This window comes from Lampetra fluviatilis, chromosome 14 (assembly GCF_964198595.1).
Source record: "Lampetra fluviatilis chromosome 14, kcLamFluv1.1, whole genome shotgun sequence".
In the NCBI taxonomy this organism is placed as follows: Eukaryota; Metazoa; Chordata; class Hyperoartia; order Petromyzontiformes; family Petromyzontidae; genus Lampetra; species Lampetra fluviatilis.
Window position 1 is genome coordinate 11,836,260 of NC_136288.1, and position 24,437 is coordinate 11,860,696.

At 44.2% G+C, this 24,437-nt stretch overlaps 1 protein-coding gene across 1 annotated transcript in view; it reads right to left on the minus strand.

Annotated features, from left to right (window-relative positions):
* Positions 1 to 6,729: 6,729 nt before the first annotated feature.
* LOC144935754 (myb-related protein A-like) overlaps positions 6,730 to 24,437 on the minus strand; it is a 30,514-nt gene continuing 12,806 nt past the window's right edge. Inside the window, exons 5-16 of the mRNA XM_078862500.1 lie at positions 23,005 to 23,097; positions 21,576 to 21,796; positions 19,818 to 19,983; positions 18,308 to 18,358; positions 14,881 to 15,138; positions 13,006 to 13,524; positions 12,227 to 12,363; positions 11,406 to 11,520; positions 10,091 to 10,216; positions 9,076 to 9,204; positions 8,082 to 8,252; positions 6,730 to 6,889 (exon numbers count right to left, since the gene is read on the minus strand). Of these exons, the coding sequence (XP_078718626.1) occupies positions 6,776 to 6,889; positions 8,082 to 8,252; positions 9,076 to 9,204; positions 10,091 to 10,216; positions 11,406 to 11,520; positions 12,227 to 12,363; positions 13,006 to 13,524; positions 14,881 to 15,138; positions 18,308 to 18,358; positions 19,818 to 19,983; positions 21,576 to 21,796; positions 23,005 to 23,097 (2,100 nt within the window). The 3' untranslated portion in view covers positions 6,730 to 6,775. The remainder of the gene's footprint in view (positions 6,890 to 8,081; positions 8,253 to 9,075; positions 9,205 to 10,090; positions 10,217 to 11,405; positions 11,521 to 12,226; positions 12,364 to 13,005; positions 13,525 to 14,880; positions 15,139 to 18,307; positions 18,359 to 19,817; positions 19,984 to 21,575; positions 21,797 to 23,004; positions 23,098 to 24,437) is intronic.

Here is a 24,437-nt window from a genome sequence, read left to right on the forward strand (position 1 = left end):
CGGCTGCCCTCCTTTGTGGCTCTTTGGCTGCCCCTTTGTGGCTCGCCGTTTTTTGTTTTTGAGAATAAAAAAAATAACCCGTAAAAACAAAGTTTTTCACTATAAATCCTTTATATGCGTGGCGGCGAGAGTCCTCTCGTCCTCTGGCTTGAGATGGCTGCCACCTATGGGTCAGATGATTGTCTGCCACCATTAAGCAATTGGTCATTAAATATTTATTTATTTTTCCCTAAACAGTGTAAATTTTTGGAGAAAATTTTTTCACGAAAATTAATTGTCACGCACAACGAGTCTGTGTGCAGAATGTCAGCTCGATTGGATCACGGGAAGTGGGTTAAAAAACGACCGAAAGATTTGCACGGTCGTAAGCAAGCAAGCACGCAAGCAAGCAAACAAGTGAACTTAATATAAAGGATTTAAAAATGAGTTTACTTTTATTCGATTCTTCACGCTCTCAAAGCAGTGTCCTTCATTGTAAGGCCCCGCCGGCCACTGGGTGGCCTTTAGTGTGGGCCCCTTCACGTACGGTCACCCGACAAGACACAACACGTGACAACAGCCAACCCACCCACCCATCATCATCGTCGTGCTGCTGTCAAACCAGAGATCGCAACCGAGTACCCGATACCCGTACCCTACCCGATACCCGGCTACCCGGCCGGGTACGGGTACCCTTTTGCGACCCTGGTGCGGCCGGGTACGGGTACGGGTAGGCCGTGAGTCACCGTTTGTCACTCATTTCCCAACGTCTTGTCTCTTCTCACAATTCAAGTTCCTAGAATCAACCCACCCGCGCCTGCAACATGGCTTCATCCCAGAGGTCGCAATCAGGTACCCGATACCCGTACCCTACCCGTACCCGGCCGGGTACGGGTAGGGTACGGGTATCGGGTACCTGATTGCCGGGTACGGGTAGGGTACGGGTACAGCCGGGTACGGGTACCCATTTGCGACCCTGGTGCGGCCGGGTACGGAATCAAAACCCGTTTGCGACCTCTGTGTCAAACCCCCAATGGTTTCAAATGGTGTGGTAGCCCTCGACACTGACAGAGCGTTTATGGCAACTGTCCCATTTTCACTCCCCCCCCCAATGTGAACATTTTAGCGAAGGACACTTCGCTCTAAAGTGTAGTGTAGAGGCGGGCCCCGCTTTTTACGACACGAGTAACTTAAAGCCCCGTCGTAAATCGGACCGTGGTAAATCGGACCCTGAATTCCCATAAACGCTCTGTCTTGATGAGAACAAAATGTGTACAGTCAAAATGTGGAATAATTCAGGGAGGGGAGGCGGGTGAACTGAACAGACGCAGTTTATTCCATCACATATTTAGTTTAATTAAGTTGGATGTGTTTGTCATCTGCCGTATGCCGCACGCGTTTGTGTGCAAGTTAGCTCTGCGTGTGATGTGACTCTCGAAAATATTACCATTATAAGACGCATTTTCCCTCTGAAAATAAAAATGTGGGGATGCGTCTTATAATCCAGAAGGTGTGTGTGAGAGAGATCATGTTGATATAAGTAAAAATAAAATAAAAAATAAATTAAATCACGACGTTTCGGAGGCAACACAAGCTTCCGTCTTCAGGTGGCACGTCACAGCAAAATGATTGGATCAAGAAATTTAATTTTCCTGATTTAATTTATTTTTTACTTTATTTTTTACCTACGTGACTTTACCGAAAAAAAAAACCAGTATGGGACCCTTGCAGTCACGAAAACTTCAAATCTAGAATTAGGTTGATATCACTTTATTGCAAACTGGCACAACACGTTACTTTCAGGAGCGTCTTAGAATCCGGAGAATACGGCAACTGTGCCACTTTCACTCCCCCCACCCCCAATGTCAATCCACTGCTGGATGAAGGCCCTCTCAGGCTTATCCAGGCTAGTCACGGTGTGTGGGTAACGCGGTGAGCGGAATGGCAGCGGATGTCACCCGCAGACGATATTAGCCGCATGGGGGCCGTCCATAAATGACGTCACGCGATTTTGGACGATTTTTTACCCCCCCCCTCGTCACACGGCGTCACAAAATGTCAGACCCCCCCCCCCCTCAAATATGACGTCACAAAGCTCTGCCCCCTCCCCAAAACCATATTTCCATTTTGAAAATAAAACATGCTTCAAATCGCTTTAAACTATTGTCATTGTAGTGCGTATTTAATGTGGCGCTGCACTCTGCTGTTTTAGGAGAAAACATTCATTAAAAAGTCTATTTAATTAAGTAGAACGTGTTGTCTATATTTATTTAAAGTTGCGCATTTTGATGTGACGTCACATTTCTCAACCCCCCCCCCTCTTTACACATCGTCACAAATATCTCACCCCCCCCCCCCTTCAGGTGCGTGACGTCATTTATGGACGGCCCAATGGCCTGGAATTGAACTTAGGCCGCCTGGTTCAAAGTTCTGTCGTTGGGCGGGAGGATAAGAAGTTACACACCACGCCATTATTACGTTCAACTTCGACACACTTTAAAACGTTACAAAGTGATGTGTCATCGATGCCAAGATGTTATATCATCGTGGGAGAAGTGGTGGTCAAATGATGAGCACACTAAACTATGAATTACAATCCGATGACCAGAGTTGGAATCCGTGCCATGGCTAAACGTGGCGAGTGATGTCTGAACCTTGACCCCCCCCCCCCCTCATCCACCAATCTCTACTGACCAGCGTGGTGAAGTATGGTCAAACAACCTCCACGGCCACTTGCCACCACTTGCCACGCCACTGTCCATGATCGAACCCAAATAAATTAGTTCGTGGTTGGTTAAAACTTCAAATCTAGATTGGTGTTTAAGTGTTTTGGAGATTTTCATACCATTTAAACTTAGACTATTTTTCATTCTACTGCTTGTTGAAAGTCCTATGGGGGGGGGGGGGGGGTGTTTGACCATACTTCACCATTCTGGTCAGTGCCGATTGGCAAAGATAGAGGGATGAGGGTGCTCAGAATCGTTTCAGATATCAGCCACTGATGTTAGCCCTGGCCCGGAATGAATCCCAGTTCGGTTTCTCGGTTCACATCGCAGGTGCGCTGACCGCTGCACCACCGCTCCACGCTGCCCTGACCTATCCGGAACTTTGAATGCATCCGTCATCATGGGCTGCGTGGAGATGTGTGGAGGGGGGAGGCACGGTGGTGAGATGTTAACTACCTCGCCTGCCATACAGGAAGTCGTAGGTTCGATTCCGTAGACCCCCGACGCCTGCATATCTTGGGTTTGCGTGCCTCTCTCCCTGTGGTCGCGTGGATTTTTCTCCGGGTCCTCCGGTTTTTCCCTTCACATCTAGAATCATGCGTTTCGAGTATTTTGGTTGCTATACATTTCCCCATAAGACACTTCGTTGAGCTATCAAATGAGATAACCAGGTCGCTGGTAAAATAAAAGTAGTGTAATAGTTTCGTGCGAAGAAGTGTGTTGAGTCTGTTATGCTCTCTGTTACCCACCACATGAGCAGCATTCACTTCTAGTGCCGTGGTGATACCAGAGGGCGCTGGTTCACTGCCGTTTGCGTTCAGCAACAAGTAGTTTTGCATTCGGGAGCCGATGGTTGATACGTAATGGATACAGTATTCAAACAAAGACATTTTATGGTACTGTATAAATATATTTGTTTTATCGTATCGATTTAGGAATCTATACACTACCATACCTGTCAACCCGTACGGTTTACCTGTATTCTTGTACAGGGAAATTTGAGTTTGCATGCTCATACGGCGTACAGCCGTTTCAATAGGGCACTTTTTTAGTCTATTTGTTTGTATTTCTCCCTTGCGATGGGACTTTGTAGGATGAACGTTGCGTTTTATAATGGTAAGGGGTGACCAATAAGGTCTGAATTGGTCTATAATAAGATAGGCGCTGATAAGGGTATATGCAATACATACGACTGGGTTTATGAACAGCGCCTTGATATGCATGCGGTCGCATTTAAATGGTATACACATCCAAATCGTATTGTATTTGATCACACCACACTTTCGAACATAAGTCTGTATATTAATACATGATAACGCACACAATTGTTTTGGTATTGTACATTATACAGCACTGCATTTCAAGTACACGCAAACACATACACCACGTTTATTCGTGTGGATGTATTGCGATACGATTTGTATTTATATAACATTTAAATGCCACCACACCCCAAGGCGCTGCACATAAACGCAGTCACACATATTTCATATATTCATCAATCGATACAATAAAAACCAAAATATTACTACTTTGTCGATACAATAAAATGTCTCATTTTGAACGCTGTGTTTTGCACACATCACCTCCCACGATTTCGCCTTTGGCTCAAACGTTGCATGCAATCGTTCATGTTGCCCTGGTTAGTTTCATTATATAAAAAAATAATCACTTGCTTAATTTCAGTATTCAGCAATTCCGCTGGCTAAATTGGTTGTCAGAACAATGCAACAGGTCAGGTTCGAATGAGGCCAGCTCCGTCCACACGCGCTCATTAAGCTAAAGCTGTTAAAATGCAGATCAACGGTTGCCCGTCGCGTTTTGCCAAAGGGAGGGGTCTTCCTGCAAGCGGAGCAATGGCCAAGATCTGCAATTCGTTAAATCGCATTTGCTTTCTACACTTTATGGACGACACTCCATTGCCAGGATGACCTGCACAATATTCTTTTGGAAGCCTTCGTGTTAGAAGCAGCCCAAGTTTAGATCCAACAACAATAGAATTGGGATATTGCGTAAGTATTGCGTAAGTATGGTGCTCAAATAACACAAACACGGCCCTAGGAAGAGGCAGAAAAAGATATAATAGGTGGACATTTTGGGCAATGGTACTTCTTCAGAGGGTCATTGGCCAAAACATCACCCATCGTATCTTCAGAGCAGTGCTAATACAGGTAGGAACAGGTTCCACACTGCCCACCAGGGATTATTTGTCTGTCTGTCGTGCACGAATGCGCTGTCCAAACAAGTTCCTACCTGCCCAATCCGAAGGAACGTGTTAAAATTTAAGTCCCGAGTCTAACGCTGCAAGCGAGCGCTTGCGAGCTAAAAAAGTTACATGCACGATAACTTTAGTTAAAATTGTTTTAATGCACGGAATAAATGGTAGCATGTTAAGATGTTAATGTGATATTAAAATATACATTGTACCAAAATCGCATATTACGTATCAATGCATGCATTGCTGCCAACGTGATTTCTTTATTATCATGGCAAAGACTGGAGTGTGATACAATTGGTGACCGGATCACTAGATGCTTACAGAAAAAGTGGGCATATATTTTTTATCCGAGGTTGTCAGTCACAGGTGAAATTACATTCTTGAGCCTGAAATTTAATATGGGTAGTCAACTGACAGGAGTTCCACTTAAACATTTCGGTAATGTCTTTTGTATCTTTGCAGCCTCTGCATCTACCCAAACCCCAGCAGATTTCCAATGCACCCTAACATTTCACAACCGAGTAAAACACCCAGGCACATTCATTTTTTAAAATAAATTAATCTCTTTATTTTTCTTTAATAACATTACAAATTGCTATGCTATTGTAGTGTTGCAAACATTTGACTGGAATATGAAAACGTTAATATTTCTTGCATTAAAATTGCTAAAATAAATTGCAACGTTCGGTTCATATACAGCAACGTTTATGTGTAAGCTATAGCACCATAATTATATATTACGATTGGGAAACAAACACTTGCAAAGGCTATATACAGACAGTATATTTTAGTGCATTATTAGCAAACATCCACACAAAATACATGTGTAAAACCTAAAACGAGATAAGGAATTGCAGCCATTTCAAGCAAAAAACTGTTCATATGTGGAGCACTGAACTTCACTGAATATTTTGATACATTTAACAGAATAGAAGGCAAATATACTTTGGGTCTTTCGGTAAAGCCACGTAGATGGTTCTAAGAAAATAACAAAATACTACGACGTTTCGATCACAACACAAGCGATCGTCATCAGGAGGAAAGAGCTCTTTAATGACGATCGCTTGTGTTGTGATCGAAAAGTCGTAGTTTTTTGTTATTTTCTTAGAACCATCTACGTGACTTTACCGAAAGACCCAAAGAATATGAATTCCTGCAGTTACGACAGTTTTAAGTCAAGAAGGCAAATCTTTGTTACACAGAAACTTTGCAATGTGTGACTTAGGAGACAGAAACCCAGGTAAATTTACGACGAGTTTTATCAAGTCACTAACTTTACTGTGTAAAATTCCAACTTTATAATTGATACTTAAGCAACTGCAATTTTATGTAAAAGATAAAGTCCTGTAATTTCGTGCTCAAGTCACTGCCGGCAGAAGGGCCCCCACTAAGGGAGCTCTAGAGCCCCTCTATGGAGCCTTGGGAGAGCACCGATAGGAGTATTTTGGCCTACTCTTCTACACTGGCTGGGTGGTCTTCGAAGAGGTGGGAGTACACCAACACGCTACATCACCACACACAACCTGCCATTCGACTAACTGGCGTACCTATTATGCTGTTGGATGAAAAGTGGAGAGGGGGTGGATTTAAGAATTTTGCCCAATGTTTCAACTGCCAAGCATGGTGAATGAACTGGCGACCTCTGAATTGACGACCCCGTGCTCCAGTTGGAAAGCCCTAGGATGTGGGGTAAGGAAGGAAGAAAGGGTCTTTACGTCATCATCATCCCCACTCCACATGGGAGGAGACTTTGAGAGAGGGCATCGTCTACCTGACCATAGCATTCCAAGGAACTATAAACTGTAACATTGTACCCGTGCATAATAGACCAGAAAAGCTCCTCGACAAGTAGCTATAATATTAGCGTCCTGGCGGCTAGCAGCTTCATGTATTTTCTGGCTTGCTCAGTCAGTAAAAGTTGGTCTTCCGTTCTGCCAAACGCCACCACCTCCCAGTCGCTGTTCATCTGGAGGCAGCGAAAGACACAGGAAACACATTTTAGCGTTCACACCAGTAGCAGCAGGCAGCACCATGTCATCAAATGAGAAAGTGAGCTGCTCATTTCAGTTCCTGAAGAAATTCCCAGCATGTAGACTGGAACTTCAGACACCATGCCAGTCAACACGCAGTAAAAACCCTAAAACACATCAAAGAATGCCTTCCATTCTCATGTTTCTACTTGTTGATCCTCAAGTAAGAGGCATATCTGTAACAGGCCACTCCTTGAAGGCGAGGCACAGTTAAATTGAAATTAGCCCAAAGGTGATACAGTAATCCCTCGCCACTTCGCGGTTCAAGTTTCGCGGCCTCAGTGCATCGCGGATTTTTCGAACTGATTTAAAGGCCTCATTATACCTGTGCAGTAACACCATCATCATCATCATTCATCATCACATTCATCGAACTGCACAGATCTGTCATCGTCGTCATTGTCATCATCGTCGTCGTCATTGCTGGAGTCAAGTCTCAAGATACTACTGTCATTGGTGAGTGTAGAACACCATAATACGTATCGTATGAGAGAGAGAGAGAGTGAATGTATAATATTAAGGTTTTATAATTAAATAGATTTAAGTAAAATATATATATATATATAAAGTATAAATATACATATTTTAAACATTCTGGTACCCACACACACACATATACGGAAATTCCTAGGGGTCCAATCCTACTTCGCGGATTTTCACCTATCGCGAGGGGTTCCGGTCCCCATTAACCGCGATAAACGAGGGATCACTGTATATTGAAACAAAGGCGAGAAAAATACTCCACAATACACTTTGTATTTATATAGCGTTAATCTGTATGGGCGGCGGAGAATAATACACATTTTATTTACGGAGCCAAAGTTGACTTGGGTAATAAGACAGAAAAGCCTTAGTTTCTGGCTTTCAGCCCGTGGCTGAGATAGTATTTACTTTTGAGCTTTGCTTTAAACCACTTATTACCAATAATAATGACAATGAGTAAACTTTGCATTTCACTTTTTGTATCAAAGAAAGCTTTCACGATAACCCTGTGTTTTCAAAGATGGATGTCATCTGGGATTAGGGGAAAATTCAATGACATAGCAAAGTGACTTTACGCATACGTACATACATGGGAAGTTTAAATGCATGGACAGGGAAAATTATACAAAACAAGCCGGCACTCACTTGACCCCTGCCCTCTCTTGGCGTGCGGCCCTCATAGGCGCTGGAGGAGGGCAGCCCGAGTGGCCGGGCTACACAGGGGGTCCGCACGTGACCCAGCAGCGAGCCCTCCGCACGGCCGGTGACGGGACGCATGAGCAGAGAGCTCGTCAGCAGCTCCCGTGCCTGGCGTAGCTTCCGTGAGCAAACACACACGAATGCAAATATAAAGATCTCCCCATGTAGTCTTTTACGAGCTGTTGGGCCCAAGTGTTGTAAGCGAGCACACCCATTCAGGGTACGGTGTTGTAGCACGTGAAGCTGCTTTTGTCTCTTGTTTACTAATATTTACAAACTGCATTAGTTACTCAAATTATTTGAGGCCGAGGCAGCCTACAGGAGAGAGCCCAGACCAGTTCGGATAATGGCCACTGATGTTGGTTGTGGCCGAGGATCAAACTCAGGTCGGTAGGTTCAAAGTGTAGCATGTTAACAGCTACGCCGCCACTCCCTACACACGCGTGCACACATCCGCATACGCACGCCAAATCCATTATTTCAGTTTGTCCTTGCAAAGCCTTTTGGATACGAATGCTAATAACCTCACGGTACATGCATCAAATTCCACGTGTAAGAATGGATGTTTTGTTCATATGTATTGAATGAAATGGGTTTCCGTGACCCCTGCAGCCAAGAAAAGCTGCTACATTTACTGCAATGTTTAAAAAACACCAGATTCTTGGATTGAATCCCAACCCTGAATCGTGACATTTCATTGGATTGTGACGGGCGAATCAATACACCGCTATTCTCAAGCATAACCTAAATCCAAATGAATGATTGCCTTGCTAAATAAAGATGTTGTTGCTGACCAATTTAATCACAGCTAATAGCAACGGCCATCACGGTCAAAAACAGCTGACCTCTCGATCAGGACACACCACACAGCAATTGTGCCGTTGCCCGTGCATTGGCATGAAATTTTAATCACTAGCGTGCCTTGGATAATTTCACTCACGGGGCTTCCACCGGGAGAAACCGATGGCTCGCAAGGGAAGAGCTTGGTGTTCAGATTGTCGCTGCTCCAAACGTCTAGCACAAGTGACTTGCGAGCCTTCTTGGCTGGAGAGCCCATCATCATCCTTGCCTGCAAGGAAGAAGGAAATAAGAGTACAATAAAACATGTACACACACACACAACCGTTTTAATTAATACGTGCTCTCACTCCACGAAGGATAACAGATGGCATTTAAAAAAAAATCCCATGTTGCTCATTTCAAAAAGCTCTTCTTACTCTTAAAAATCCCTTAACTGACGATGCAAATCCCTGAGCTTTGAAGCCTTGCCAATGACCCAGATCATGGCAACTTGCATACATTAGTGCATTGTGCAAAATCACAACTGTTTTTTTTTCAACATTTTTTTTATCATATTAACATATTGAGAATTCATGTTATTAAATAAATTTAATAAAGCATGCACTCCTTTCCTATAATGAGAAAATACCTATCCGTATAAGAGAATGTTAGATTTTAATAAAATCTCCCAAATAATGCAAACACTGAATCACAAATGATGCACCCCCTGTGATGGTAAATGCTGTACGCAACAAGGGACGAATTTAAGTCTATTTTGATTAATATATCCAGCCAGCCATGATTTTACCTGCGCGTGTGTAAACTCTCATCGGACGTGGGCGATACGTTTAATGTGACTTGCGAGGAAGAGCTATCAATCATTCAATTAGCTGGATTGGCCACACCTGATGCTGCTAGCGCTAAAATGGGCAGACAAGGCACTGGCTCATGTATATTTCTGGTGCAAATGTAGGTTTTCATTTAGCCCGAAGCGACACGTGAAGGCAACAGGAGGGGGGACATGACAAGATGCAGCACAGTCGTAAATCTCATTTAAACAATTACGAAAGCACGTGTCAACGCGACAACACCAGGCGTGAGCTGGCACACACATGACTTCATTTCACAGGGGAGGGGGGGGGGGTGCTTGCAAAGACGGGCGAGCGAGTGCCAACCTCGGGCCTGGGTCTGTTGGCGGGGGACGGCGAGTGCTCCGAGTCGTCTGTGAAACCATCGTGGGATGCAGACACGGTCCGGAGCACGTCCCTGAGGTCCTCCTCAAGATGGGAGGGGGTCCGCGGCTGGGGGCACACAATGGCATTCGCGCCAATTATCACCACTCCAATTAGTTGAGAGCGTGTGGTTTTTGGCTGAAGCATTGAAAAAAATATTATGCAATGCCAAGAACAAAATGCCACTCCAAACTGAAGCGGTTTTGGCCCGTCTACTCACAGCGCTTCTCAAACCATCAGTCTCAATTCTGCTGTTGTTATTAAAGGGTGGTGGTACCTTGGGGTAAAAACAAATAGGTGAAGCACAATACTCACCCACCACTCCCCATCTGTCGATCTAGCCATAACTACATCTTTAATTAATTTACAGCATCGTTTTCAATCTCCTGCTGGATGAAGGCCTTCCCGCAAGCGGTGTTGATCATGACGTGAACGGGTGGCCAAGACAGGTTTTAATATCACTCGCCACCTATGTAGCCATGTCCAGCAATCACACTCAGGGTTGACGGGTTCATAGTGCAAGACAGCCTTAATACAGTACATGTATGCATCCTTAGCTGCTCCGTTCACAAACTTGAACTGATCACCATGGAAGTATATGGTCAAACAACCCCCATGACCGACACAAAACAGAGGCGGCATTCATCCAGCAGTGAATTAACAAAGGGAATGCAAATGACTATTTTAAATGATTCATCCATTGCTTCAACCACCGCACCCATCCAACTGTGATTTATATTTATACCTGATTACTGATTGTGGTTACATCTATGCTAAAATGTTCAAAGGTCAGTTAATTCAGGACCTTCTGACACTTCAATATGAAAATGTGGCCGGCATTACAGCCTTGCAATCAGAAATATAATTCATGCCACCAGGAGCTTGTTATTCCAATGCAAGCTGTAGCTTCGGATAATCTCCAGCATGAAACAAAAAGCTCACAAAACACTAATGGCATTGCCATGTTTGTATTCACATCCATTATAAGATCTCAAAACCTGTTTAACACTTTTTAATATTCTGCAAGATTACATATTAGTTACACAAGGATCAAAAGACACCTGCTGTTTGTCATTATCCAAGCTGTTTTACAGATAAGCTCACAAGAAGGGAATGGCAGATTTCCAAAAATAAATATTTCATCAACATTTTGATGTAAATCTACACGATTTATTCACAACAGCATGGTCGTGTCGTGGTAAAAAGCAACTTCTGGATCACGAGGTAAATTAAGTACAGGGGTCTTGCTGTCGCTCACCAGTCCCTTGAGAGGTCCGTATTTCACCTCTTGTGCCGCCAGAGCGTTTTTGAATGGCGTGGGTGTCCTTAGGGTAGTCTCCATTAGTGAGCATCGGATGTTGGGTGTCCTGAACCTGTGCGCCCCATTGAGCGACGGCGGCAGAGAAAGTGGTGAGCGCAGGCGCCGACAGGGCAGGCAAAGAGGCTCGCATAACAGTCAATCGCAACAAACTGTATGACTCATAATACAGGTTTTTTGGGTTAGATCACGTAAATATATGTGTTGTTAAACCCGCCGCCGCCACCACCCGACACAGCCAATTAGTAAGGTTTGTCATATAAACAGAACATGCTAATTCGTTACTAGTACAGCAGATCGGTGTGTTGGATAGCAAAGCCACAACATTTACAATCTGAAGTATGACGTTTAGCCAGCAATTACAACTAGCTTCATCAGGCGACAGCCAAAATTTGTGGAGAAATCCTCCTGTTTCGTTCCTTCAATAGGAGGAACAAACTGTATTACTGCCACTAAACCTGTAAGTTCAAGGGAATATTTAAGTGGTAGACAGCCCTGAAGCTTGCTCAGACCATTGCTGGTGGAAAAGGGCCTCCACTGAGGAAACTTAAGAGAGCGTCTCGAGAAGGTATTTTTGGCCGACTCTTCCACGATGGCCAGATGTTTTATAATAAGAGTTGCGAGTTTACCCACACGTTACCTTCCCACACACAACGCTGTCCCAAGCAACCAACTGTGGTGTAACCCCATTTTTACTCTCCAAATCGCCCGTCTCTGTTAGTATATGGTCATAGGTGAATTCAGGTGGTGATCGTGCGCACCCGTTTTGCTTGGTATGGCCAGGCGTGCACTCTCTCTGCAGTGGCGTCCCGACCGTGAGCTTCTGGCGAGAGACGGGCGTCGATGTAAGGGACGGCGTTTCCATCTGTAGCTTCTCCCGCTCCGCCGTGTTCAAGAACTGCACGGAAAAATCCACAACGCCATAACAGCAATGTAGCATTCCGCAAGGCAAAGGGCACACCAGAAATGAAATGTAAAGAACATTAGCCAACCAAGCACTGGCGGTAGCCACTCCGAGCAAACCAGCTAAAAGTATTAGCATGCCTACCAATCCGAAACCTACTCCCTAACACCACTTTGGCTGCTTCGGCTGGGCCCTTCTTAACTTTTTGGTGGATGTTTGAATTCGTTTTTTACATTACCCAAACACAACCTCGACACCTGGAATGAAATTGACTCTGAATAGCAGCCACAGTCAATACATTGATTGATAATGAATTGAAACGTCATCAAAAATCATTACATCAAAGCAATGCAAAATTGTCAATGCATTTATTTGTTTTCCTGGAAAAGGCTCACCAATCAAGACATTTTAAGAGAATCCCACTTTAGGATGTCAGCGCAATTATTTTTCAGAACCGTATTGTTATTTTCAGGATACGTAACTCATAACCTGCAGACCTAGGTCAAATAGACCTTGTAAGGAAGCACGACTGCTTCCTGCAGGGTCCTTACTGCCACGATTGTGAGTGTGTCTCACGGGATTCATGTCCACACGATGTAAATCTTAACTTGAGCCAAACAGAGCATTGTACATCACCTGTGATGGAGAGAAGGGCAGGGTGTGCAGGCGGTTCGATTTCGGCGGTGTCCTGCTCAGATCCAGGCTGCCAAAGCTGAGCGAGCTCGCGCCCTCCGTGGCTTCGCCACGCGGCGTCGTGTCCCGCCCCCTACGCAGGATGGCGGGCTGGCTGGTCAAGCGGGCGGTCGCAGCCGGCGACGCAATCAGGTCGGATTTTCCTTGGCCGCAGCCGATGGCCACGGCTAGGCCGCTCGTGCCGAGAGAGCTACGTTGGCCGCCGTCGCCGTGGCACGTGCGCTCCGCCACTTCGCTGGTGTCCGTGCTGCTGATGCCGCTTGTGCTGCCGATGCCGCTTGTGCTGCCGCTGCTAAGGCTGCTGCTTGGGCAGTGCAGGGAGAAGACTTTGGACGAGCTGGGCCCGTCACGGTGGGGGGCGACGCAAGGCGTCAGGGCGGGGCATTGTCGCGCCACCGCAGAATCACCCAGGATCTCCAGCATGAGGCTATCGCTCCACGAGTTGTCATCGTGCAGCATGGTCTGAGATCGCGCGGCAAGGGGACGAGAAGCACACGTGAGTTCCTGCCGATTCGTGAAACGGGCATCTCGATTTGCGTGACGCCGTGACAGTGAGCGTTGCAAGTCCAACGAGCATTGGGCGACGATCATTAGGAAGTAATGGTTCACATGTCCAAGTGACAAGACGAACTGTCATTATTTCGGGTCACGATCGGACTTAATGTATTCTGTTCATTTTTTATTTAGCCTCATTTCTATACTTTCACATTTTTCTGTCGTCTTGTCTGTGCAGTTTTCTTCACCCTGTTTGCATAAACTTTTTACGAGTATATTATTTGCTTTTTGTAAAAAAATAATAGAAAATCAATGTTATGACAGGGACCAGCTTATCCATATAACTAGCAATGTTGACTACAACAGAGTGAATCTAGCTCAGGTCATGGGTGTATAACTTTGCCAATGCTCCAATACAAAAAGGCAGAATGGTACATTACAAAGATAATTACTTTTGTTTTACAATCACACGGTACATTAACAAGAATATTACTTTTGTTTTCCTAACTGGATATAATTACATCCAAAGGCAAAGGGATATTTTTATTATTTAGAATATGTCCTTTAAAATCACTGAGATACAAGCTAAGTGAATTACCATGAATTAAACATTACTAGAAATGCAAATCACAAACCATACTATCCTGCACCTTTTTTAATACGAATTTTAATATTGATAATACAATTCTAGGCAAGGAATTGTGCAAACCTATACGCCAAATAACAAGATTGACATAATGCAGCTCATTGAAAAAAGCGTAGCAGCATACATATGACAAAACATTATTCTTAAACAGGCAACGATGATACATATTGTTTGGTTGTTTCGGTAAAATAACGTAGAAATAAAAATAAAGTAAACAAAAAACAAAGATTCGTTCATGAAGCCATCCAATTTTCCCCCGCCCCGCCCCCCCCCACAGAGAAAATGATGCAGTAGCTTCAGCCAGTGACAAGTGCTATAAAATTTCCCAAAGTTGAATTTTAAGGTATTTTAAATTAAAAAGGTCTACACTTCCTCGTAAATTTATGAGATTTAGGTTGAGGAATGCAGAAACAATAAAAAGAACTGCAGTCAGTGCAGGGCACCTCGTGAGAATGACTCGAGAGAGATGAGCGACAAAACTACGGTGTGGAAACCAAGACAAAAAAAGTAGATGAAAACAGTGGAGGAGATGGCCATATGAATGCGTTTTGAGATTGTAATTGAACAGTAGTAGCAACTGGGGAAAGGAATGGAAGAAAAAGCGGAAAAGCCTTTACCCGGCCGCCAACGACAAGAACATGTTGCCGCACAGCTGCACAATCTGGCACAATATTTACCGAATCGATCATTTGCAGCGTCTCGGCAAACTCCGGCACATTCTTGAGCGGCGAGAGCTGGGCCACGGCCAGGTACTTGATCGGAGTGGTGGCCTCGGCGCTAGCTGCCCCGGCCTGGTGGACAGGCCAGTTCTGAGTGTGATCGCACCGGGGGCTGCCCCCACCGAACGGCCTCACGGCGTCTTTGAAGTTGGCGATGGCGGCACCGCCACTCCAGTCGATGAGGTCGACCACCTCCACAACACCTGTGTTCTCAGTCTACAAAAAAGATAAAGATCCAACCAAGTCAGCCTATCCAGCCCGTTGGAGCAAGTGCTGTTAGTGTGCACCTATCAGTTTCATTTATTCGGTACTAGCTTTACTACCCGGCTTCGCCCGAGACTTGGATTCACCACGCCCGGCCGCCTTTGTCTCCCCAGTGGCGATGTTCACACACCACACCAGTTACTCGTTTGAGGCTGAGTCGACCTAGGGGAAGCCCAGGACCGATTCAAATAATCGTCACCGGTGGTGGCCGTGAGCGGGAATCGAACTCGGGTCGCGGGTTCGTAGCGCGGCGCGCTAACCACTACACTACAATGCGTTACCCTTCCACATGCTCCAGTCGCATGACATATTTGACGTCACTGCTCACTGGCCGTGTAAAAAATACATGCATTATGGAGCTGCCTCGCCCAAAAAAAAAAACCACAAAAGTGTATTTTAATAATTTTTGCATGGTGTACAGTCTGGACAGTACCCACATGGCAAATTTCAAGTTTGTTGCATGTCGGGAAGTACGCTAAACATTTTGAACAGACACAGATATTCACAACTTTGCCTTTTATATATATGGAGATAACAATGAGATGCAGCATGAAGCACACTTCCCCAACAACACAAGCAATCCAGCAGATGGCAGAGCACATGGAAAGCTATTCGCTGATTTTCAATTTTACGAAATGATGCCACAGATGTTCCGATCTGCATGTCTTAACTGTAATAGCCCATCTGATGTGATTTTAATTAACGTTTCGTGAGACGTCAATTCACCTAATACTTTATTTTCCAAAAATATAAATGAATAGGAATTCAGATGGCTCCATTTCTCCCATGTTGCACAATTTGCCAAGCGTTTTGCAGTCTTAAGATGTGCTTGTATTAAGATGCTCTTTAAAACCATGTTTTTCAATATTTTGCTTTCGTTCTGTAGCATAAGATGTCATACACCCTGAAGAGGCCAACCAATTGAAGGATGAAGAATAAAACAACGCGTCTTTCCAGGGGCCTAACAATGCAGCAATTTTTCAATTCACATCGATGCTCAAGCTAAACGACACATGCATCGTGTTGCGCATATAAGAATCTAATATACATTTTTTAATACACGATGTATGTAAAGCGTTCACACGACCTATCCAGCCATTAGAAGCCACTATATTGACACTGTAAAAAATTTAATAAATTTCTTGAATGGACTTGTGTTTCGGGAAAGTGACAATTAATTGAAGTGTGACGGGCAAGTCGTTACACCCCCTACTCGCAAGTATGAGATACTAAATGTAAATGGATTCTTGTTTAGCAAAATAAACAATTGTCACGGCTAACCAATTGAATACGCTTATAGAAGCGACTATTTCAATTTTATATTGTGATAGTTCACTGAATCGCAAGGGGGGGGGGGCGGGGGCAAATCATATTTGTAACATTATCTCAATCACGAAGCCGGCCAAAGGAATGATGCAGATAACACGTTTAAATGCACAGCATAAGCTTTTGAGAATAAACAAGGCAGCGATGGCAAAAGCAAGCACTGCAAGCAGCTTATTCCAGCCTAGCCCAGGCAAAGCGCCAGAAGCACCTTCCTCCGATTCAACGCAATCACGCACGAGGTCAAGTTTTGCAAGAACGCTTACGGTCTGCGAGTCTGCGACACGTTGCTCGGAGGAAATTCTAATTCTTAAGGCCTGTGTTCGCTGTTCCTTGACTGGTGCATCCTGAGTGGCCTGTAGAGACCGCAGGTGGGCGGGCGTGCGGTACACGTTAGAAATGCATACTCTTTGGTTCTTTCGGTAAATTCATGTAGGTAGAAAAATAAAAAATGAAATAATATATCACGACGTTTCGATCGCAACACAAGCGGTGGTCCTCAGGCGGAAAAAATATAATCCAGCAGTGGAAATGATGAACCAGCGAGAGAGCTGTTACAACAAGAGGTTATTTGTGTGGCGATGGGCAACCGCTTGCCACTGCTGGATTATATTTTTCTGCCTGAGGACGACCGCTTGTGTTGCGATCGAAACGTCGTGATATATTATTTTTTGATTTATTTTATTTTTCTACCTACATGACTTTACCGAGAGAACCAAAGAGTATGGATTCCTGCAATCATGAAAGCTTCAAATCAAGTTAAAAATTCAACGAGGAGTTTTGTAAAAAGTAATCCGTGCTCCTGTTTTATCGTGCAAATCTGCAAGCGGTGGATTACGAGGATTTACGTATGTATGTTGAACGTCTTTCGCACAGTTCGAAGCCAACCGTGCTAATCGGACTTCATGGTCTGAATCTTTGCCTTTGCAAGGTAATCGTGTGTGTGGGCTTCATCAAAGGAACACCACCTGTTGTTACTGGACTGTAGCAGCTACGGACGTATGTCACATCGATAAACATAGATTCTTAAGGCTAGCAATACATGCATCGAACCCGATGCTTTCAGTTTCTTTGCTGCATGTAGTTTTTTTTTTTCCGGATGGACGATAGTAAGATGGACAACAATAGGATGGACAACAATAAAATTAAAAGCGTGTTGTTCGGAAAAATGGAAGGAACCGGAAAGGAAGACCTAACAGAGAATGGCTTCACGACGACATAAGAGATTAGTGCTAGAAATGTGGCACTACTTGAGCCTACTGGCACAAGACAAAGGAAAGTGGAAACAAATGACGAAATGTATGAAGAGTATATGCTCATGTTGCATTTCAACTAATGGAGTGAAAATGTACAAACAACCCAAAATAGACAAACGATGTAATTAAATATTTTTTTCTTTGAGTAAAATCGTGATTTTAAATTGCAACAATACATCAAATCGCCCGAGTGTGAATCGATACAACCCCTATTAACGACTCTTGTGATATTGGAATTCATTTAAGCGCTTAAGTCATGCTCATAAATGACCCACAACCACTATATTTAAAAGTGATGGGAACTTTCTCCAAATTAAATTCTGCCCGCGCAAGAGATTCGGCAGAAATTGTGTAATTTTTAAATGCCTGTCCAAACCCTCAAGATCAATCGGGTAGATACAAGCATCATAAATAAACCACTGCATCGAAATGCTTAGTCGTGCTATATAGTGGTTGGCAATGTTTTCGGAGTTAGGTATCCATTTCAACAAGAAAATAAGCAATGCACCATTAAAACTTTTTGTTACAACTGTTTGTCTTACCTTAATCGATTTTAACCTAGTGCTCATCTCCGGATTGATTGCACATCCAGACTACAGAGAAGAAAAACAAAGGGGGAGAGAGAGGGATGCAGAGTGAGTGAGCGACAATAAGTATAACCCGTAAAAACAAAGTTTTTCACTATAAATCCTTTATATGCGTGGCAGCGAACTTAATATAAAGGATTTAAAAATATATTCGCCTGTGGAGGACGCGAGGATCGATCCCGCGATTTTTGGCATGGGAAGCGAGGGCGCTACCAACTGCGCTACTCCGCCACGGCCTGTGGAGGGGTTACGCTCTGGGCTCTTACACTGTGACGTTCAGCCAAAGCCATGAATGAGTTCTATTTGAATATATGTAAAATAAAAATGTTTTGCCTAAAAAGTGTAAAATTTTGGGAATTCTTTTTCACGAACATTAATTGTCTCGCACAACGAGTCTGTGTGGAAAATGTCAGCTCGATTGGATCACGGGAAGTGGGTTAAAAAACGACCAAAAGATTTGCACGGTCGTAAGCAAGCAAGCAAGCACGCAAGCACGCAAGCAAGCGAACTTAATATAAAGGATTTAAAAAGACAAAAGGTCTCCAAGAGGAAAATATCGGTAATTATTTTAACGCTGCCAATCACCGTTCCAATTTTCATTAAAATTCTTAATGAATTCAAATGTAAAAAATTTTATGCAAAGCTCAGATAGAACATCATTTACAGCTTGGTCTCAAAGGTGCAAGATAACCACATGTGAATTACATCCATTGAACTACAATAGCCCTTTCATTAATGCACTTTGGCATCTTAATAAGGGGGGGGGGCCTGTGAATGCTGCATGCAGGCATTATCTTTAAAAGCAGGTAGATTGTTTGCACAAAAACCAAGCACACAAACCACAGCTCTTCTTGATTTGATTTTAGCCGGTGTACTCAGAATCAGAGTGTTTTATTTAGACTGGAAGAGGAATCCGATAAGCTATGTCCAGTAGTGGCAGGTCAGCAAGTTACACATGCTTAAGTCAAACCCTATTTTCATATATTGCTCTGATTTGCACCAAGCTCCCCAATGTGTGTTCGCTACTCCAACACTTTATTTTTCAAAATCGGCCTACCGGCCTGTACAAAAAAAGTGACGCCCGCACATGTATGTGTGTGTGTATGTCTATTTGTATACATGTAAGTATAGGGAAGTGGTAGTGTAGCAGTTAGCGAACTGCGTGACCTGAGCTGCATTCCCACTCCCAGCAAATGTGTGGCAAAGATTTTAGCTGGTCCTGGCGCACCCCGAAGTCGACTCAGCCTTAAATAAGTACACGGTACAATGTCAAAGCATCAGTACCAGTTAAGACAGGCAAAACGGGCCTGGTGCTAAGCCACATTACCTATTCGTGCACCATGCCTGTCTTCATAAGGCGCTCGTTAACAGCACTTGCCGCCGAACAGCCTGTGTAGGCTACACGGAAATAGGGTCGGGGCGTTTGTCTTTGCGTGCGTGTAACCCAACGCGAATGTGTGCGTACATCCTGCTCATCGCAGCTGGGGCTGTCCGGTGCAAGGACCGGGAAGGCGTCGGACTGAAACTTGGTGTCAGGGCACAGAGTCCACGGATGATCCTGCAGGTAGCCCTCCTGCTCCACTTTGCGCTTCAGTGTGGAGTTCCAGTGATTCTTAATGGCGTTGTCGGTTCTGAGGGTAAGAGTGGGGCACGCCAGGCTGAAATCAACCGTTTCTCACACAATGATAAATAGGCAACTATTGGTGCCCGTGATAGCTGCGACGTAGTAAACAAAGATCAGAGCAGCAGGCAGGAGTTACAGATTGTATGTTATCACAAGCTGGTAAGCCAGACTAATGCACATACAAAAGGAAGAACAAGTTTAGCATGTGCATGCACACCCACTGGCTCACATTTTAAAGCACACGTGTTATTCATGCTGGTACGCTGAAGAACGATAGTTTTTTTTATTATGCATTTCCAAACTCACGAAATTATACAAATCAGGGAAATTATACTCATAAGCAGTGCAGTGAGATTCATCATCATTAGTTTATGAGTTTTCAGAATTGTCAAAATGTGAAACCGTTTCAGATGGAAGTACGAATGAAAGTACGAATGTTTTTCGGTAATTGCAATAAGTGCCAATCAGCACCTTAAGTTATTTTAAACAATGTATGAAAATATCACTTTGAAAAATGACAAAACTATTCCAAAGCGATAATTTTTAAAATATATTGCGAATGATACTCTTCCAAAGATTAATGAAATGCCACCTTTATATATATAAAATAGGCTGCATTTCTATAATGCACATTTCAGGTGGCCAATACATGGGTTGGGAGGAATGGCAATCAGTCACCTAATAGGCTGGACCCCCTTGATGGATGCAAACCCTTTGGGCACGGTTCGTTAACTTTGCTGGCCGAATTTTAATGTTAATTAATCCCGAAAGGCCACTTACGAAGCAATGCTACCTCGACGCAATGCAAATGAACATCTCTCTACGATGGGCACTGGATAACAAAACAATGCACCCCGACCTCTACCATTGTGCATACTACACTTTGTATGCTATGCGACAAATTCATCTTGAAGCATGTTTGTTTCTCGTCTGATTTATGCTGATATTTACCTCCATTGCCATAATTGGGGAAACATGCCAAGACAATGTTCTTGGGTCATACTTCAAAATGTGAACTTGTCCCTGTGCACAGCTTGTCAAATGTTTTATCTGGTAATTTTTCGTATTTTATTGTATGCCATGTAATGATTTACCACCTTCACAATGCAATGAATTTACACGATTCAGGATCATGATGGAAGTTAAAAAATCAATTATTTTTGCACCATTGTTGCAATTTAGGCTCCGGCAGTGGCTGTGGGGTTTAAGTAAACCATCTCCTGTCTACAGCTCTCTCATCTCCATCTCTTGTTTGGCTCTCTTTCATCTAACTCATGTGCATCTCTTTACGTCCCATAAAGACATATCCTTTAGCGGGTCACTCCAAGAACTTTCACAGGCCACTCTCTCACCACGGTTAGGCAGTTGAAGAACCTTGTGCTACTGCGTAGGCTTTCACCGTTGTGCTGGATAGCTTCTCTGGAGTGTTTTGTTGTTACTCCTCTGTGTTGCTCGCCGTGATGCCCGGCGTTACGCCACACGTCCCATGGTTTCTAAACAAGCTCATAGCGTGTTGTGCAAAACGTATGAACCGAACACACACCGTAGAGCAAACCCCTGCCCGACCGTCGTCACGGCCCTCACCCACGTCGCTCTCACCTCCCGGCCAGCAGCTTGGCGATCTCGGCCCAGCGGTTTCCCAGTTGCTTGTGTGCCTCATGGATGATGCGGTCCTCCTCCTCGGTCCACGACGACTTCTTCACCGCGGGATTGAGGTGGTTGTGCCAGCGCTCGCGACACTGCTTGCCGATGCGACCCTTGAGCTGCTTGGCGATGAGTGACCAGCGCTTGGGACCGTACTTCATGACCAGCTCGATGACCTGCGCGAACACACACATACAAAGGTTCACCATCTAGCCCACAGGGCTAACACTATAACACGAACACTATTTTTATTTTACCAGGGAAGGCCCACTGAGCTATATAGCTCTTTTTCAAAAGCGACTTGGCCACAAATGATAGCTCAGACAAGTGGCTTATCATGTGGAAATGTATAGGAGCCAAATAATCTAAACGCATGTTGATTTTAAATGTGGAGGGAAAAACTGGAGGAAAAAACCACACGTCCACAGGGAGAACATACAAACTCCAAATATTCAGACGTCTGGTTCGGGAACGAATCCACGACCTCCTGTATACTAGGCGTGTTACTTAACATCTCACCACCGTGGCTGTTGGTACAAGCGCTGTTAGCGAGCACACTATGAAGGCCAGCATGACACACAAATCGGGTAGTGGTGGTTTCGCCAACGCCTCGATCAAAATATCTGAGTTGAGAATTAACCGTGCTCATTCCCACCACCTAGGCCCACGCTCATTGCACTATTAGCTGCTCCATACGCGTCCAAGATCAGTTACAGTGCCCACATGTTCAAACATGTTGGCAAGTAAACCTCTGACTTTAAGAAGCAATAAAAAGAGCAATGAATTATATGTCTTTGGTACTATTATACTTAGGTAAGCAACAAATATTTTTTCATGGCGCAATTTAAATGTTTTCATTGGCAATTATATTTTTTTATCGGCCACCCCTACTCCACAACACCATCCCGGCGAATCAAGACATGACTGCACCGTTAGTGAGCACCTCCTCAGTGCTGCAGTTTACACACTGTACCAAGTACGCATTGGGTGGGGCAAGTGGCACAGTAGTCAAGGCAATGCGCGATGAACCTGGCAACCTTAGTTTGATTCCTGACCACAACTAACATGAATGGCGAGTGATATAAGAACTAGCCCTGGGCCAGCTTCCTTTAACAACCAACAATGATTAGCACACTTCCCATGACTGAGAATGCGGGGAGGCTTTCATCCACCAGTGAATTACAAAGGGCTGGAAAGTATAGAAGTAAGAGCCATCCCATTACCTTGTCCAATTAATCTACCACGACAAGCACTGCGCATCGAGCCGAGAATTTAACTTGAAATTATGAAAGCATACAGGGTAGGCTGACATGCTTTCCGACGGAGCCTTTATTTTTCTCCATTTTGCTGAACTGCTTGCTGGTGAAGTCGCAACATCTTATACCTTCTGATCCTCCTCCTTAGTCCACGGGCCCTTCACCAGAGCCGGGTTCAGGACCTTTTGCCAGCGGTGGATACACTGAGCATCACTTCGATTCTGCAGAGAATGAGACCGCATGTACACACACGAGCCAGTGGGGTTTTTTCTTTCTTTTCTGAAAACCACAGTGGCATTTGCATTTGATACACATATACACTGTGTGTTATATTGCATTTTATTGCATGATACATAGCCCTAGCAGTCTGTAACACCTGCTATGATTGGTGGTCACCCATCTGAGCTCCATCCAGACTCAATTTTGCTTCGCTTTAGTGATCGCACAAGATCGAGTACATTCCAGGTGATATGGTTACAGCCTCGGTAGTTGGAAGCAGAGGTCATTGTAGTAGATCGATTTTCATCATCCATATTTTCTATGTTCCCGCATCTATGCTCCTCGCTCTTCACCAACATGCACTGACCAGGAAGGTGAAATCTGGTCAAAACAACTTCTATGACCAACATGATGTGGGGCGTCCCTCATCCAGCAGTCAACTGACATGAGGGCTGTCCGATTAGCGAAGTTGGGTACGTACGGTGCGAAAGTGGTTTAACATACAAACATACCAGACAGGAACACGAGGTTGTAAATTAGAGATTGAAAACACCTTACTGCCATCACTATTAATACTACCCTATACCATATTCTAAGGAGCGTAAGATGCTCTGGAATGGATGTCACACCCAAAACTTGTGCTTGGTTGCAATAAAGTTATACTAATCTCACACATACATACCTGATTATAATCAAATCCCCCCCGACCCCAAACTTTGGCGATAGACTACATAGAAAAAAATGTGTCTTATAATCCAGAGGATAGGATAACATAGCAAAATGTATCTTAGCAAGATTAAGAATGGGAAAAAGCAGCTTATATTATTTGTTTCAATGTTTTGGTTAAAAGCCAGTGATTATAATGACAGTACTGTTCTTGTACGCCACTGACAGTAAAGTCCCTTGTGTTTTATTTGACAATGTTACTGCAGCCAAATATTTAGTTAATATACCTCTGTAATACATACTATGGCAAGAAAAGAAAAACATGTTACAGCTCTCTCAAACTACGTTTGATGTGCCTTGACTAGCCATGCGAATTCACTCATTCATTTTGGGGTCCTGGTGTGTGTGTGGGGAGCAGTAGCATCGTAATTAGCAAACTGCTCTATGAACCCAGCAACCCGAGATCGATTCCCGCTCACAGTTGACGTTGGTAACATATCTGAACCACTTCTGGGCCTCCACAAGGTCAACTCAATTTCAAATGAGCATTCGGTTCGGTGTGTAAATATCAGCCCTGGGGAGACAAAGGAGGCCAGGCGTGGTGCTTGTGTTTTGTTGGCCTTCATCGGTGTACGCTAACAGCACTTACCCAAACAGCCTGTTAAAGGTTAGAGGG